The sequence below is a fragment of the Lactuca serriola genome, chromosome 7 (assembly GCF_051521515.1).
Source record: "Lactuca serriola cultivar US96UC23 chromosome 7, Lser_US96UC23_V15, whole genome shotgun sequence".
NCBI classification, from domain to species: Eukaryota; Viridiplantae; Streptophyta; class Magnoliopsida; order Asterales; family Asteraceae; genus Lactuca; species Lactuca serriola.
The window spans coordinates 150,913,040-150,930,299 of NC_136414.1; the positions used below are offsets into that span (position 1 = coordinate 150,913,040).

Below are 17,260 nucleotides of genomic sequence, written 5' to 3' on the forward strand. Positions count from 1 at the left end.
AAACACAAGAAACAATCAACAGATGAGAGATTAGGAAGTCAATAATAATTCATCAGATGACAATTCTCTGTAAGTAACTTCATATTTTATATGAAGTTTTATGTCACTTTCCCGAGTAGGATTAGAACGACTTTATCAAAGAAAGGTTATAATTTGCGTAAGATGCTTTTCCCTAGCAATCGTTATTTTGCATTTTTTTTCCCGATATCTAATGCAATTATCTTTATCTCTCTCTCTTTTTATTTATTTATTTATTTTTTCCTTAATGTAACCTATCCGAAGTCCCCGACATCCTCTCTTTGTTCTTGTATTTATAACATTCAAGAACAATAAATGGGTAAACAAGTTGTGTAGAATCTTAATCATTTTGTCTCCACGACCATTTATATCATTCATGTACCTATTGATTCATGTATATGCCTCATTCTAGATGATCATTAGGTATACATATTGTTTAGGAAATAATATGTTATTATTGAATACACATATTATTATAAAATAAATATGTTAGTTATTTTAAATATATATGTCATCATAATAGTTATACCAAACATTAAATAAATAATATGTTTTAGTCTTGTCAAGTTAAGTTTAATTCAGTCTTAACTAGTCTATAAATAAAACGCTACCTCAATGATGTTTTTTGAATAAATAAATTGACTAGCCTTGATAGCTGATCAAAATTGTATTTTTCAAACAATAATTATATGTTTTAAATTGTATAAATAACATAGAAAAATATATAATATATACAATAATGATAGTTGATTGTCCTCATTTCTCTATATATTTTTTTAATAAAAAACAACTAATTTTTCACATATATTTCGTTATTTTTAAAAGAAACACCTTATTTTATCTTATTTTAGTTTCTTCAGTACATTGCAACTTGCAAGTCGTGAACAACCCGAATTTGGGGTAAAATTTGAATTCGATTCTCTTGAAACGTGAAATCTCCCAACAATTTGAAACCTCATTTTCAAAATCCATTCCCTCTCTCTTTCTACAACCCCACTCTATCACTCTCTGAACCCTAGCTACGATCAACTTCAATTTCAAATGGCGGCGGTGCCACCAGTCACCGGCATGGAGCTAAACACTCCTCCCTCCGACGGCATATCCAACCTCCGCTTCTCTCACCACTCTGATCATCTCCTCGTGTCTTCTTGGGACAAAGTATGTGCTGATCCTTCTCACTGTATCTGTATGCACACAAGTCTTAGCTCACGTATCATCTTTTCTAAACTAGTGATGCTTTGATTTGTTAATGTCTATCCTCTTACTTTTTAAATTAATGTGAAATTTGTTGCAGATCTGATACTATCGGTATCTGATTTGTAGTATTAGCTGTAATGTGAACTAATGATCATTTTTTTACCTAAAAATGGAAAAACATATCATTATCGTAGTGAAACACTTGTTTATCTCTGAAAGGCGAAGTATGCGTTGGTGTCTCTCTTTAGAAACTGTTGAAATGCTATGTTTATTCTTTCTGGCAAAAAGATATGCAAACATGTCCTTGAGTATTTTGGAATTCATCTAATCTGGAAAGGATTGAGGTCGGATACAAAACAAGTGGTCAACTTAGAAAGCTAAAATATCACAATTCAAATTGGTAGATCACAGTTGACAAATGATCTAACCAAAACTGCTACATTAAACTATCACAGCCTGAACAATCCAACGCACTTTAGAAAACAAAACTGAAATGAAACATGCTTAGATGTATACAAGTAAGGATGGAATGAAGATTAAGCAGTAGTTAAGACATGAAGAGAAGCTTAATTCATATCAAACTCATAACAATAAAGATCATAACCTTTTATTTGTTTGTAACAGCGTGTTCGTTTATATGATGCAAGTGCCAATGTGTTAAGAGGAGAGTTCCTTCATGGAGGTGCAGTTCTTGATTGCTGCTTTCATGATGACACCTCTGGTTTTAGTGCTAGTGCAGATAACACTGTCACAAGGTATGACTAAATGATACATATACTTTCTTGGATTATTGACTTATCTTTTTCTTGACTAAGTTTCAAGCTACATTCCTTTTACATCTCTCAGGCTTGTTTTTGACCATGAAAGAGAGGATCTTTTGGGACGCCATGATGCCCCTGTTCGCTGTATTGAGTACTCTTATGCAACAGGTTAGTGTCATTCATTTCATCATTTGTTTTCATTTTGTTAATATCATCATACATTCATACTTTCATTTCCTTCTATTACATCATTGTGTTTTCAATTCTTTTTCTTGTTGGTGGTTTTTAGGGCAAGTGATTACAGGGAGTTGGGACAAAACATTGAAGTGTTGGGACCCACGTGGTGGAGGTGCACAGGAGCGTGCTCTTGTGGGGACATATGGTCAACCGGAGAGAGTTTATTCTATATCACTTGTTGGAAACCGTGTAGTGGTGGCAACTGCTGGAAGACATGTTAATGTGTATGATTTGAGGAATATGTCTCAACCTGAACAAAGAAGAGAGTCTTCATTGAAGTATCAAACTAGATGTGTACAATGTTATCCTAATGGCACAGGTACTTTGACCTAATTTTAAACCCTAAATCTTACAAAAACCCTAAACCCTAATTGATGAAGGATGATGTTTTGCAGGGTATGCACTTAGCTCTGTGGAAGGTCGTGTTGCAATGGAGTTTTTTGAGCTTACTGAGGCTGGTCAAGCCAAAAAGTATGTGTTTATATATATATATATATATATATATATATATATTTATTACAATGAATTTCATGAACAAAAAAAGATTTCTTTCAGCTACTTTTAGTTTCTAGTGTTGGAAATTGATGCTTTCAAGATTTCTTCAGATATGCATTCAAGTGTCATAGGAAATCAGAAGCTGGAAGAGACATTGTCTACCCTGTAAACGCCATTGCATTTCACCCTGTGTAAGTTATTTCTTTTTTTACCTTTTATATTAAATAAATATATATATTTATGCAAACACTTCAAATATAATAAAGAGTAAATTACATTTTGGTCCTTGAGTATAAATGGTTTTTGCAAATTTGCTCAAGTTTTTTTGTAACGGTTTTGGTCCCCGTTCCAAGAAAATGTCTATACTCTATCGAGTAAATTACATTTTGGTCCCTGAGTTTGTTCAAAGTTTACATTTTTGATCCTTACACAATTTTGGTGTCTATTTTGTTGTGGAAACGATTTTGGTCCCTGGGTTTGCTAAAAAGTTATGTTTTTACTAGTTCCCTCTTGCACATTGATGGTTAGAAGAATTTAAAATAGGCACCAAAATTGCAAGAGGAAACTGTTTGGGACCAAAGATGAAATTTTTGAACAAACTCAAGGACCAAAAATTTAATTCACTTTTTGGGACCGAAATTGCAAAAATCTAGTGTACCTAGGGACAAAATCAAGTCATTTCATTTGAAATAGGGACTAAAAATGTTAACAGAAACCTCAATTGGAATGAGGACCACAGTTGCAAGAGAGAACATTTTGGGACCAAAACTGAATTTTTTTGCTAAACTGAGAGACTAAAAATGTAAATTACTCTCTAATAAACATTTTTGGTTTGGTCCTTATTTGAGGTTTTTGTAGCATTTCCAAGTAAAATGACTATTTTTGGTACTCAGGGATCAAAAATGTTACAAGAAGTTGAAATAAGGACCAGAATTGCAAGAGAAAACTTTTAGGGACCAAAAGTGTAATAAAATATATAATTGCAGGTATGGGACATTTGCGACAGGTGGGTGTGATGGTTTTGTAAATGTATGGGATGGAAACAACAAGAAGAGACTGTATCAGTACTCAAAGTACCCCACAAGTGTTGCTGCCTTGTCATTCAACAGAGATGGCCGCTTACTCGCTGTTGCTTCCAGTTACACATATGAAGAGGGGGACAAACCGTAAAATTATTATTTCTTTCAACATTTATTTTTTATTTTTTATTTTTTATTTTTCTGGATAATAAGGTTTGTGTTTGTTTTGCAGACATGAACCGGATGCTATATTTGTGAGGAATGTGAATGAGGTGGAAGTGAAACCAAAGCCTAAAGTTTACCCAAATCCTCCTGCTTCATGACGAAGACTGTAACTGTAACTCTAAACTGGACTGTGAATTGAGATTTAGCTTTGCTTTATATATTCAATTCTATTCTAGTAAAACACCATTGTCAACAAGTTAATTCCAGTCTGTTGTATTTGTATACGATCATGCAAGAGGTTTATAATGCTTTTTCTTTTTCGGTTTTTTATTACTTGTTATACTTTACTTTAGGGGTGGCATTTCATGGGTTTTGGTTGACGGTAAATGGGTTCGGGTCATTTTCGGGTTGACTGTGTAACTAGTATACTAAATGGGTTTTGTATGCGTAAATACTACTATTCATGTTTGCAGATTGACTCACCAACCCTATTATTTTGGTACATATTATTTTAAGTTTTAATACTATTCATCATTTTATCGTTTTGTGTTCATGGTTACTGGAGGGATCAAACTTGTTGATATATGAAAGTCTAAAGACCAAACCTACAAAACAATTTATAAAAGTTGAAAGGGGTGAAAATTGTCTTTGTTCAAATTTGAGGGGGGGTGAAACTGATGTTTACAAAATAAAATGACGGAAACTGCTATATAAAATATACTAAAATATATAAACCAACGAAAACCAACGTAAAAAAGTTAAAGTTTTGTGGCTAAAATATGAAATAAAAAGGCCAAAATTTGGCGCCAAAGTATGAAATACGTAGTAATAAACTTTTATGGCCGATATTCATAAGGAAGTTGCTTTGACTACTATTTAACATAAGATCTACTAATAACTTCTCTTATGAATGTAAGTTTTATCAATTAAAGATAAAGGCTAACAATAACTTTATGGAAAATGACCGTGTAGCGTACTAACCGTTGAGTTTGTTTTCATTTGGTCTATTTTTTTCTTGTACTCAATATACCATCAAACTTGTTGTTTGTGTTTACTATAACTCTTTTGACCGACTTTTGACATGTGATAACTTGTCAAATGGTTATGGTGAACACAAACAAGTTCGATAGTATATTGGGTACAAAAAAAAGGAAAGTGACCAAATGAGAACAAACTCAACAATTGGTTACCCTCCTAAGTCGTTTTCCCTTACTCATTTACAGAAAATCACACGTCATCTCCTACTCATATCAATGACTTTTTGAGATTCATTCTTGTTTCTTTTTAAAACATAACACACAAAAGAATATTATTCATATATGTACAACTTTATATTTCCAATCAAACGATTTATCGTATCATGAATTCTGGACAAGTCTACAAACGAGTGGAATCACAAATGCTGTGATTTTTGAGTTTAGTTGACTTTAAGATCGAATTCAGGGGATAAGATACAACATCAATTGTATAAGATCATGCAGCTTTTGCAGACACATCACCATAATATACCTTAAGATAAACGTTTATGCTGATAAAGATACCTCTCATATATAGTCATATCATTTTCAGAGAGTTGTTGACAGCTAACCATAGTAAGCATAGCATAGACAATGTTTTAATGAAAGTACCCCTCCAAAACATTCTTCATTTACGTTATGGCCTAAGAACGTTACAATCTTTGATACTTTTGCAGCTTTAATTTCATTTAATTTTTTAAGGAAAATGACTCGGAAGGCTAACCAACTTTTGAGTTTGTTCTCATTTGATCGTTTTTTTTTTCAATATACCATCGAACTTATTATTTGTGTTCACCATAACCCTTTGACCGACTATCAAAGGTTAAAGAGTAAATTACATGAATGGTCCCTATGGTTTGGGGTAATTTGCGTGCTTGGTCCCTAACTTATTTTTTTAACTCGGAATGTCCCTATAGTTTGTTTTTGTTACGCGTTTGGTCCCTACTATTTATTTTTGTTACGCGTTTGGTCCCTGTCTTATCTAAAAAGATTATTATTTAAAGAGGAAAAAATGATGGGGTAGGTGAGGTAAGATGAGGGAGTGAGATTAGGGGTGTGTTTATTTAAATAAATTAAAAAAATCAAGGGCAGAATAGTCTTTTTAGGTAAGATAGGGACCAAGCACATAACAAAAACAAACAAACGCGCAAATTGCCCTAAACCATAGGGACCATTCGTGTAACTTACTCAAGGTTAAAAGCCAGTCAAAAGGGAAAGGGTTATGGTGAACATAAACAAATTCGATGATATATTGAGTACAAAAAAAAGAGACCAAATAAAAACAAACTCAATAGTTAATTACCCTTAAGAGTCATTTTCCAATAACTTTATAACCCATGAACTTGAATGCGACGATTGACTTGTAGACCTGTGAACCCGTATAATAAAACTAGTTAGAAAGGTCGGTTTTTTGGTGTCATCATGAAAGCTTGAATCAAGCAAAGCAACAACCTCCTATAGGGCATGTGGTTCTATAGTCGAAACAAAAACCATAATAATCTATGTATATTCTCCGTGATAAAATTTGCAGTAAAGTTAAAAAGTACACATATTGTATAGGTCCAAAAGGTAAAAAAAGTACACATTACTATTTTTTTTTCTGAGCTTCAAGCTATCACATTGTTCTACAGAAGGTCATAAATTCTTCCATTCATGACCATATACAATAATACCATCCTTTAAAAGTAGACCAATATGATACACAAATCAGCAACCAAACCTCCATCATTTCAAATCTACCTAAATCCAGAAGGCGCCGCCTGTGCACCACCACCCGCACCTCTCCTTGCCGCCTTCGATTGCGCAAGAATCTCATCATAATTCTAACCACCAAAAAAAATAAATCAAAACGAGTAATTAAAAATATGTCAAAAAATCAAAATACAATGCAAACATATTTCATATTACATATTACATACCCGCTTCTCAAAAGCATTATCTCTTGAGCTAATAATCTTGTCAGCAATCCCATAATCAATGGCTTCTTGAGCTTGTAAATACTTAGGCCTCTGAATATCTTTCCTGATTTCATCTTTCGGTTTTCCAATTCCCTTTTCAAGTAGCTCTAGAAAGTAATCCGTGTTTGTATCCAATTCCTTTGCCTTAATCCACATGTCAATTGCTGCCCCACTTGACCGGTTGACTTTTGGTAGATATAATTTTGCTACATGAAAAAAAATATATATATATATATAATATATAATAATCATTTTGATTTTTTTAAGGAAAATGAGAAACATACTTGAACAATTCGGCTGCAATGCACGAAACCCTTTGGTTCCAAGAGACAATAGCATTGCTGCTTGACCAAATGCCATCCCACAGTTGACCGTATACACCTCTGACTTACAGTACTTGAGGGCAATTTCGGAATTAAATAAATCATATCAGTAAATAACCTAAAAAAGATAAAATAAATGATTTTAATTTCTTACAGCCATGATGTCAGCAATCGCGTATGCTTCTGTTTCAGACCCCACTGTCTCCATTTTGTCATTCTACAAAAGAAAATTGTTATTTCTTGTATTTAGTAACTTAACCTTAAAAGAAACAAAAAAAAAAAAAAAAAAATCACCTGTGTTCCAGATGAATTGATGTAAAGATAAATAGGCTTAGCTGGATTATCATAATCCAACCACATAAATTGAGCAACAAGAAGCTCAGTCACTGCAGGAACAATCTACAACAACCAAAATTTTACTTAAATTCATTAAAAAAATAAATAAATATATATATTTTTTTTTGTAAAAAAAAGTACATTGCTATTTCTTACAGGCATTCCTAGGTAACAAATACGAGCATCTAGAAGCAGTGATGGAAGATCAGGAGGTGCACTTCTAGGTCTTCCGGAAGCTCTGCCGCCACCTCCGCGATACATGCTGACACTCATACTGTATTTTGCGGGCCCCCTGTTGTTCGTTCCTGATAGGGTCCACATTCCTCCGTGGTTTAAGTAATTATGAGATGATGAAATTGTTTCCTGTTTAAAAAAAAGAAAAAATATAAAAATATAAAACATTGTGTTTTGTGTAGATGTTATAAACTATAAAGAAAAATATGAAAAGAGTTATAACGAGACCTCTGTGACGGATTCTGCTTGCTTTCTTACGGGATTATCTTCTGTCATGAACATGTCCATTTGTGTAGGACTCAGACCATAAAGGTATTGAGGGACATTTTTGTAATTTTCCATCACTGCAAAATATTTAGGGTTTCATTCAATCCACTTTAGAACACTGAAGAATTACACTAAGGGACATGTTTCAATTTCAATTTAGGGTTTCATTAATCTCAGATCAGAAGGTCGGAATATAAGTAGAGGCAAAGCTAGACATAATCATAATACAAGAAAAGATATGGAGAATTGAATTTAAGGTTCATAGACATGAAAACAGAATAAAAACTTGGGGGAAAAGTAAATTTAAAGGTGGATGAGTGAAAGGGAGGAGACTCACATCCGTCTTTAAGGTTTCCTTCCCTAAACTGCTTCGGTATGTAATCCAGAGATTTATCGGCGGCGGTGACCGGAGATCTAAAACATCTTCTCCTAATTGCGGCATCTTTCGTTGAAGGAGCATGGAGGAAATGAGTGGTGTTGTGGAGAAAAGACGATTTCAAGAACAGGGCGGAGGAACTGCTTGACTCCCGATTATTGTCGACTGTCGGAGCAGATAGAGGTGAAAGGAGTAGCGACGTCGCCATGAAACTCTCTGCAGTCTGCAACAAAACAAAGGGTTTGAAATGGAATCTGGATTTATCTCTATTTGTTTAATCTTTCTATAAATTTGATTTATGTGACCAAGAACGACGATGAGGCCGCTAGTTACCTTACGTCTCTTGCTAACGGCGTTGATGGTTCTACTGTTACCATCATGGAGGTCGATCGGGTTTGATTACCGGGTCCGAATCGGATTCACGAGGCCCGAATTAAAATCGGTTTCAACTTTTGTAAATTGTGAACCAAATGAGCTTGAAATGGGCTCAGCTCATTTGGGCTCTCCCATACCATTAAAATCGAATGGGTTTGGATTAGAAACCGGTTTAAATGAAACCAATTCGGTTTGAAGTCGATACTATAGTTTGGTGTTGGTTAACTTGGTTTGGCATATTGAAGGTTAGCACTTCGTTTCAGTGAAATCACAGTTTAAAAAACTGGTTTTCAAATCTACAAAACAATCGATTTTCATATAATATAAAATGTCGTTTTCATGATTTTTTAAAAAAAAAATTGTTGATGATACAAGGTTTTGGAGGTTTTTTAAGGCCATACATTCCCAAATCCAATTATTAATATCCTAACGATCTTTTTTGAAACAATCTTTAATTGTTTCCAGTAAAAACAATCTAGGAAATTAGACCTTAAGAGGTTAGGTGTTTTGACATTAACAAGAATACAACGTTCAATTAAATGTTAAAATTAATTATTTTAAAGTAATTAAATCCCTTATTTATGACAAATAACAATATAAGAATGTATTATAAGGGTTTTGTTGATATTTAAATTAACTAACGGGTGTTAAAAATCATACAGAAAATTTAAGATATAAATTGAATTAATTAAAATATTATAATGGCATATTATAACACTTGTGGGGGAAAAATTAGAATACCCTGAAAGTATCACTAGACGTGGGGAAAACGGGAATTGAGAAAATATAGACTTAAGTGGCAAGATGAAGGACTAAAAATGTAAATGTACATTCTTCGTCAAACCACTATATAAACCCATGAGATTTAGCACCTTTACCTTGTAAAATAGAACACGAACCTTGCTTAAGGTGTATCATGTATGTAGGCCTCACAATGGAGCGGGTTTTGACTCTGATCCGATCAAAACCCTTAATAATTATACGGGTTTGGGGCACAGTTTTTGATCCGTTTACCCGTTAACGACCCGTACCCGCTAACCTTTTTATTAAAAGGGTTGGGTATGGATCATCACTGATCCGCTCCGTTTATAACCCGCCCCATATAAATTTCAGAATTATACATTTATATTTTATACTTCCTAAAGTTTACTTTAAAATCCAATTGAAAGTCCAAAGAGAAAAAACCAAAGACTAAACTGTTTTTACATAGGACTCGAGGACTAAACTGTATTTACATAGGACTCAACTTCTAGACTTCCGGTCTTCTTCCAATAATCATGATGTCATTTCATTTATATTTCATCATGTAATCACCAATTTCATTTACAAATCAATAAAATCATTTATCAACCGGAAGAAAATTTGTAATTGTTATTCTCTATCAATGCAAACGATGGTCAAAAACTAATCGGAAGTATCTACAATAATGATTTTAATTCCAATCGAACGTCCACGAGTACGTAATGTGTATACTAAATCAACTTTTTCTTTACATGTAATAAATGTGATTTTATGATTTAAGTAAAATGTGTTTGATTATTCAAAAAACCTACGGGTTACGGGGCGGGTTTTGATATCTGCTGATTCGGTGGATAAGGGTATGAGTTTGATTATTCAAAACCCTACGGGTTACGGAGCAGGTTCGGATCGGATTTTGAAATTTGTTAAAAGGGTTTGGATCAAGGTCGATTTGCTCCAAACCCGACCCATTGCCAGGTCTACATGTATGGACTCAAAAACATGTTAGAGAAAGAAAGAGATGATTGAGAATAGGACAAAAAAGAGAGGCAAACCACGATCATCAGTTGTTATGAATTGGTTATAAAAATTTTCTTGGATAGTCCCACATGTATTATAATACGTACAAACAATCGTTACAACCTATGCAGTTATCGCGGTAAAAAATTTAATAGCGGTTATCGACCGCTATTTGAAATCATTGTTCTCACATTGGTATAGCGGTTTTTTTTATTTTTATTTTTTTATTATATATATATATATATATATATATATATATATATATATAATGTAGAATTTATGTATATATTACAATATTAATTAATAAATCATATCTCAAAGTTCAATCTAATCCAATCCAATTAATTAGTTAATCAATAAATCATACTTCACATATCATAATTAATTAATCATACTTCACTTGTTGTTACCAATGTTACATTTAATCACACTTTAAAACAATCAACAAGAAATAATAAACAATACTTAACATTTTATTATATCTCGACACAATCACAATTAACAAATAAAATGATGAGTAAATTACACGAATGGTCCCTGTGGTTTGGGGTAATCTGCACGTTTGGTCCCTAATTTTTTTTAACTCGTAAGGTTCCTTAAACGTTATTTTGTTGCCTCTTTGGTCCATATCAGACATAAAAAGACTATTTTGCGCTTAATATATTTCTTTTTGGTTTTCTATTATTTATTTATTATTTTTAAATTAAAAAGAAAAAAAATAAAAAAACCATACCCCCAGGTCGTTTCTCTCTCTTCTCTCTTTTATCTGAGAATCCCTCGTCTCCTTCTCATTGCTCCCTCTGTTATCTTCCCCGACCACTGGTCGCCACTCCCCCGTGGATAAGTTCCCTTGCCATCAACACCGATATCACACCATTAAAGACTTCATTTTCTCTGAGAGCTTTCATTCTCTTTTTTTCTACCGCCTGCCAACCTTAATCATTGTTGGGATCCTTCATTATGGCATATCATCAATGCTTCTTCGATTTGCATCGACTGGTATCAGAGCTGTACCGGAGGGGAGTCAATATGCCCTAGCCGTCGACCACTATTGGACCACCGACATCCATAGATCTTTTCTCTTCCATACTTCCTGTTACTAGACCATCTTCCATATTTCTTGCTGCATCATTGATCTTTTTGTCTTATGGGTTTCAAAAATTAAGATTGTGAAGGTTTTGGATCTATTGTCTTTACCAGATGTTGATATTGGTTTTGGTTTTGAGGTTTATAAATCCATATTTCCTGCTGCTTCATCGATTATATGAATCCAGATTTTGATATTGATTTTGGTTTTGAGGTTTAAGATTGTAAAGGGTTTTGGATCTATCGTGCCCTTTCATTTCTTCCGAAGTATGGTTTAATGATTGTGCTTTGTCATTCTTGTACCAAACTCCCATCGTTAGAGGCACGAAAGAAAAGAAATAAAAAATAGTTTTTTTTTATTTCCTATTTTGATTTTAGGTTTCATTTTGAAGTTTCGATTTCAATGTTCATACTAATTTGACTTTGAGTTTCAACTGATATGATTTTGACATTTGTATTGGTGGTGGTTGTCGGAGATGAACCGGATGTCCGGTTGTGAATGTTGAAATTAAATTTGTTACCTGATTTTTGAAAGGGGTGCTAAATCTTTAAAGGGGGTGTTGACCGGGTGGGGTGAGAATAATGATCCAACAAAATAAGTAAATAAATTAATAATTCAAATAATAATAAAAACAAAAAAATATTTGTAAGGGAAAAATAGCCTTTTTATGTGTTATATGGACCAAGACGCAATAAAATAATGTTTGAGGGACCTTCCGAGTTAAAAAAATAAGTTAGGGACTAAGCGTGCAGGTCACCCTAAACCACAATAACCATTCATATGATTTACTCTAAAATGATTAAGCAATTTGACAGTTAATCATATTGTAGTACTTCAAATCTTCAACACAATTAGCAAGACAACACATACATGGTTTCAATGGAAGTCATCACAATTACATAATCACAATTTTATTCAATGGAATTGCACAAAAGTTTAGGTTAAGTTTAAAAAAAACAATTTTATTCAATGGAATGATATAAAAAAATGTTTTTTTTAATGTAAAATAGCCAAAAAAAATGAAATTGATTCAAATAACGGTTATAGCGCCACTATAGCGGTGACCACAATCGTGGTAAATCATGGCGCTAGTAACATCTTCGCTATTCCAAACCACTACTTTGAAAATGGCGGTTCTTTTATCTCCGCTAAACGTTATAACGCCGCGATTGACTGCATAGCCTACAACCACCCTTTGCCACAGGGAAACAACCAAACACACAACTGTGGTTGGAGTATGCTCTACCCTTCTTGACACGTTCTTGACCTTTTTTCTACTGCTTATAATGAAAACCTGATGACTTTTTTCCTTCTAAGTTTCGTATAGATGCCTAACTCAAAATGTGACTTTAAAGACTAAAAATCCATGCATGGTCCAAAAAGAGTGCATGAACACTCATTTTTCTTCCACCAAAATGTCCAGAAGGCATAATAGTCCAAGCATATTGTTCTGGCGTCCCCTAATCTCCAAGAACAACAGAGATCAAAATCATATACACAATCTATATCTAAGGGAAAGAAACATAAAGGTTGAGACTTTGAGCTTATAAAGGTCTGTAAATGTAATGAAATGGCTGGATCTACTTTGAATCTAAGCTTCCTTACACCAAAATGGACTTCACCTCTAATAAATTCATAACCAATACACAAAAGCTTAAGAACACAAGTATGGATGTTAGGGTTTCAGAAAGAGACGTTTTTTAGGGAATGGGGGTTGCCAAATTAGGCAACCCTAAGAGTTAGTGCTATAAAATAGTTCCCAACGCCTGACAAATTTGGGTTTCATTTATCGGCTTGGCGTGTCACTCCCTAAATGAGGTGCTCCGTGTATTGCCATGTGTCCAACACGCCGTGACCAACCATTGTCACACTGCGCTTCAGTCTTAAACTCAAAACTTAATGAATAAATACATACCGGAAAATTGGGTGTCACAGTTGTCATTTGTGTATTGTACCAATCAAGATACACTTTCAAACCTTATTTTTATCCGTCTCCTCCATACATAACTGTTTGGATCGAAACTTTATTTTTATATTTTTGTGGTCCACTTTGCTAATGAATTATCCACTGTAATGCGCAGGGTGATTAAAATACTAGTTATCTTAAAAAGTCAAATTATTAACTGAGGAAAATAGCACAAAAGTCACTAAATTTACATGAAAATTCTAATTTGACACTGTGTTTTTTTTTTTGTCTCAAATTTGACATTGTGTTTTCCATTTTGTTACAATTCTGACAATTTGATCGGTCAAACCGGTTGTCTGCTGACGTGACATGATGACTTGTCAATTTTGATGACACGACATGTCAAAATTGAAAAAAATGTTACAAAAGATACTAAATTTTTAATTTTTTCAATTTTGAAAGACACTCAATCTTTTTGTTCCAAATTGATCGTCATTTTTCAATTTTGTTCAATTTTGATGACGTGACACTCTATTTTTTTGTTTCCAAATCAAGCATTATTTTTTTTGTTGCATTTGAAACCGTGTGTGTGTGTGTGTGTATATATATATATATATATATATATATATATATATATATTTCATTTAAAAACCATATCTTGTATAATGAATAAAAAGTACATCTGCATGAACCAAAAATCACGAATATATACAACGAACGGTCACTTGGTAATTAAAGCGAACATTGAACCCTCGTGTTTCCGATATCAAATTAGTTTATTTGATCGTGCACTCCACATTTCCAAACTCAGTTTAAAGTTGTGTAATTAATGTAAAATACGGTTATAATTTAATTAATACATATTTATACATAACATTATGATTTGAATGTAAAAAACTTTGTATTTATAAAAAATGTGGTTTTTAAATGAAAAAAAATATTTATACGGTTTCAAATGAAAAATGGTAAATATTGACACGCCAACATCTCATCTCATCAAAAAAACCGACACGTCATCATGCCACGTCAGTGGACGGCTAGTTTGATCAGTTAAGCGGTCATAATTATAACAAAATGGAAAATACAGTGTCAAATTTGTGATTAAAAAAAAAGAAACCTGTCAAACTAAAATTTTTGTATAAACTTAATGACTTTTGTGTTATTTTCCTTATTAAGTTTTGTTTTATGGGTATAATATCATACATGGTAAAGAACATATTTAAATTTGAGTTTCTATTGAAATCTTATTAAATTAAGAAATTGTATAAGAACACATTTAAAGTTAAGTTTTTTAGTAGAAGTTAGGCGATAATAATAATAATAATAATAATAATAATAATAATAATAATAATAATAATAATAGAGAAAGGAATACTCTTAACTACTGTTTTCTTTTTTGTATTTGATAACAAAGAAACAATAAATGGTTAGAGAGTGCTAAGAATGTGCTAAGAAGTAATAACGTAATGCGTGACCTCAAATTACTTGTACCTCAAACCATACATTTGCTAAGGAATTGGTGTTACATAAAGTGTTACATTACCAAACTTTGACCCACAATATCTTATTTTTTGACTTTTTTTTAGACTGCATGCATATCATTTACTGTTTTTACGCATACATGTCAAAGAAAAAGAATAGTATTATCGTAGAGGGATAATGACTTGATAAGGTAATATATTTTTTGAAATATACATCCTTATTTTATTTTTTTTTTTGTAAAATAAATCCTTATACTTTATTTTTTGTAACAATGCAATCCTTATGACCGGCTATATACCCGATATACCGGTCATATACGAATTTTCTTATAGGGAAAATGACTTGATAGGGTAAGATACTTTTTGAATTGTACACATTTAGTTCTTATTCTTATTTTTTTTGTAAAATAAACCCTTATACTTTATTAATATGTACACATTAAGTCATTTTCACCGGATTTTACAGGTTTTGCTGATGTGGAAGCACAAGTGACACTAAATAGCAATTAATTAGCTTAGTCACCAGAGGTGAGTGATCCTCCAGCAACAAGAAAAGGGCGGCGACCCTTCTTTTTCTCGTCTCTCTTCCTTCCGGTCGAACAACAACATCCAAACACCCTTTACCTGTTGTGTTTCTCCGATCTGTCTCTCTTTCCCTCCATCTTTGAGATATGTTGCCAGAAAAAAAAGAAAGAATCGACGAGGGGGCTACCAGAGCAGCTCCTCGCCGCCAGCTACCGTCTCTATTTCCTCCTGCCCCCCCCCCCCCCCCCCCCCTTCGACCTTGTTGTGTTTGCCATCATTCCTCTTTGCTACCAGTGATGTGTAATAACACACAAAGGAGTCGCCGGTGATCGGGGTTCTCCCTCTTTTCATGATGAATAAAAGTTGGAAAAATCTCGTTGTGGATATGTGGATGCCACCTGGGTATTTTATTTCAACAAAATAAAAGAAATGGAAAATGACTTGATAGGGTAAGATACTTTTTGAAATGTACACATTTAGTCCTTATTCTTTTTTTTGTAAAATAAACCCTTCCACGTCAGCAAAACACGTAGAATCCGGTGAAAAGGACCTAATGTGTACATATTAATAAAGTATAAGGGTTTATTTAAAAAAAAAGAATAAGGACTAAATGTATATATTTCAAAAAGTATTTTACCATATATGTCATTATCCCAATTATAGATCACACTAGTAGTTTTTATTCACAAAACTATATACCAAACACACACTCACAGGAAAAAAAAGAAAAAAAAAACAAAATTTGAGTGTAAGAAAAGTAAAAATCGCAAATAAACGATGTCAGCAAGTGATGGAGTGGCAACTGTGGCGTGTATAGCAACCAATAACTTGCCACCAAACAGTTAAGCGCCCCCACACGCGACGGAACGTAAATGACGTGGCAATTTCTACCGAATTAACCTCCACGTGACCTTACACAACTCCACTCCTTTTCCCCTTTTCATATTCCTTTTTGCATCCCAATTTAACAAAACCACAAAATACATGAATATCTTAAAAGTGAAAAAGTTCAATTACTAAATACTAATTAAATATAAATATTTTTAATGTTGCTTCAAACAAAGATTTTGGTCCAATTCATAGCAACATTCAATTTGAAAAAACACTCAACCTCTTATGTTCATCCAAGGAATAATTTACCTTGTTATAATACATGATTAAATACAATTTATTATTATTATTATATTATTATTGTTATTATTAATTTGGAATATTCATAAAAATAAACATTAGAAATAAAGTTTTATTTAAAATGAGAAACTTTTAATCGATTTATAGAAATAACTTCTAATTACGAAACAAGTATTTAAATTAATCAATTTTGTATCATATTGACAATAAACCGTTAAGATAACACATAAAGTGAGATGAATTCTGAAGCTACATTCTATGCTAATGTTTTATGCATTAACGACAATTCTTAATTTCAAAATGAATTGTCATATTGGTTTCTTAAAGGTTATTTTTTCTTTATATGACCTTAGGATTGTAGTCTCTTAATACACAATTCCGTTATCCAAAATGAGTTCGTATAACTATAACTTTAGAGTCCTTTTTATAGTGGAAAGTTATGAGAGTCAATCAACAACGTTATGTGATATATAGCGTCAGCCGCCAGATACATGTTATGGTGTAGATTTGAATTATGATATCAAGTTTTGTGGGTTGGATAGCTTATTAGCTTCCAAGTTAAGGTTACAGACAAATCACATTCATTTTTATTTCT

The 17,260-nt window shown here is 32.9% G+C and overlaps 2 protein-coding genes across 2 annotated transcripts; one reads left to right on the plus strand and one right to left on the minus strand.

Annotated features, from left to right (window-relative positions):
* Positions 1-892: 892 nt before the first annotated feature.
* On the plus strand, positions 893-4,222 carry LOC145063145 (mitotic checkpoint protein BUB3.1-like). The gene is made up of 8 exons (XM_079010736.1): positions 893-1,176; positions 1,840-1,970; positions 2,062-2,144; positions 2,266-2,532; positions 2,609-2,684; positions 2,819-2,899; positions 3,695-3,874; positions 3,960-4,222. The coding sequence occupies exons 1-8, from the start codon at positions 1,060-1,062 to the stop codon at positions 4,048-4,050; spliced, it is 1,026 nt and encodes a 341-aa protein (XP_078866862.1). The 5' UTR covers positions 893-1,059; the 3' UTR covers positions 4,051-4,222.
* A 2,217-nt stretch (positions 4,223-6,439) lies between these two features.
* On the minus strand, positions 6,440-8,712 carry CLPR1 (CLP protease proteolytic subunit 1). Its single transcript, XM_079009178.1, has 8 exons — positions 8,364-8,712; positions 7,988-8,103; positions 7,682-7,888; positions 7,484-7,588; positions 7,344-7,406; positions 7,151-7,262; positions 6,828-7,072; positions 6,440-6,731 (listed from the first exon to the last, which is right to left on the minus strand). Exons 1-8 carry the CDS (start codon positions 8,608-8,610, stop codon positions 6,645-6,647), a joined length of 1,182 nt encoding a protein of 393 aa, XP_078865304.1. The 5' UTR covers positions 8,611-8,712; the 3' UTR covers positions 6,440-6,644.
* Between the last annotated feature and the right edge of the window lie 8,548 nt (positions 8,713-17,260).

What these genes read in the sequence shown, in the direction of transcription:
- LOC145063145 (XM_079010736.1), top strand. Translation starts at nt 1,060, where the DNA reads ATGGCGGCGGTGCCACCAGTCACCGGCATGGAGCTAAACACTCCTCCC. An exon ending in GCCATTGCATTTCACCCTGT is followed by an intron (nt 2,900 to 3,694) that starts GTAAGTTATTTC and finishes ATATAATTGCAG; the next exon opens with GTATGGGACATTTGCGACAG. An exon ending in TATGAAGAGGGGGACAAACC is followed by an intron (nt 3,875 to 3,959) that starts GTAAAATTATTA and finishes TTTGTTTTGCAG; the next exon opens with ACATGAACCGGATGCTATAT.
- CLPR1 (XM_079009178.1), bottom strand. Translation starts at nt 8,610, where the DNA reads ATGGCGACGTCGCTACTCCTTTCACCTCTATCTGCTCCGACAGTCGAC. An exon ending in AGGAAACCTTAAAGACGGAT is followed by an intron (nt 8,104 to 8,363) that starts GTGAGTCTCCTC and finishes AATATTTTGCAG; the next exon opens with TGATGGAAAATTACAAAAAT. An exon ending in TTTGTTACCTAGGAATGCCT is followed by an intron (nt 7,589 to 7,681) that starts GTAAGAAATAGC and finishes TGGTTGTTGTAG; the next exon opens with ATTGTTCCTGCAGTGACTGA.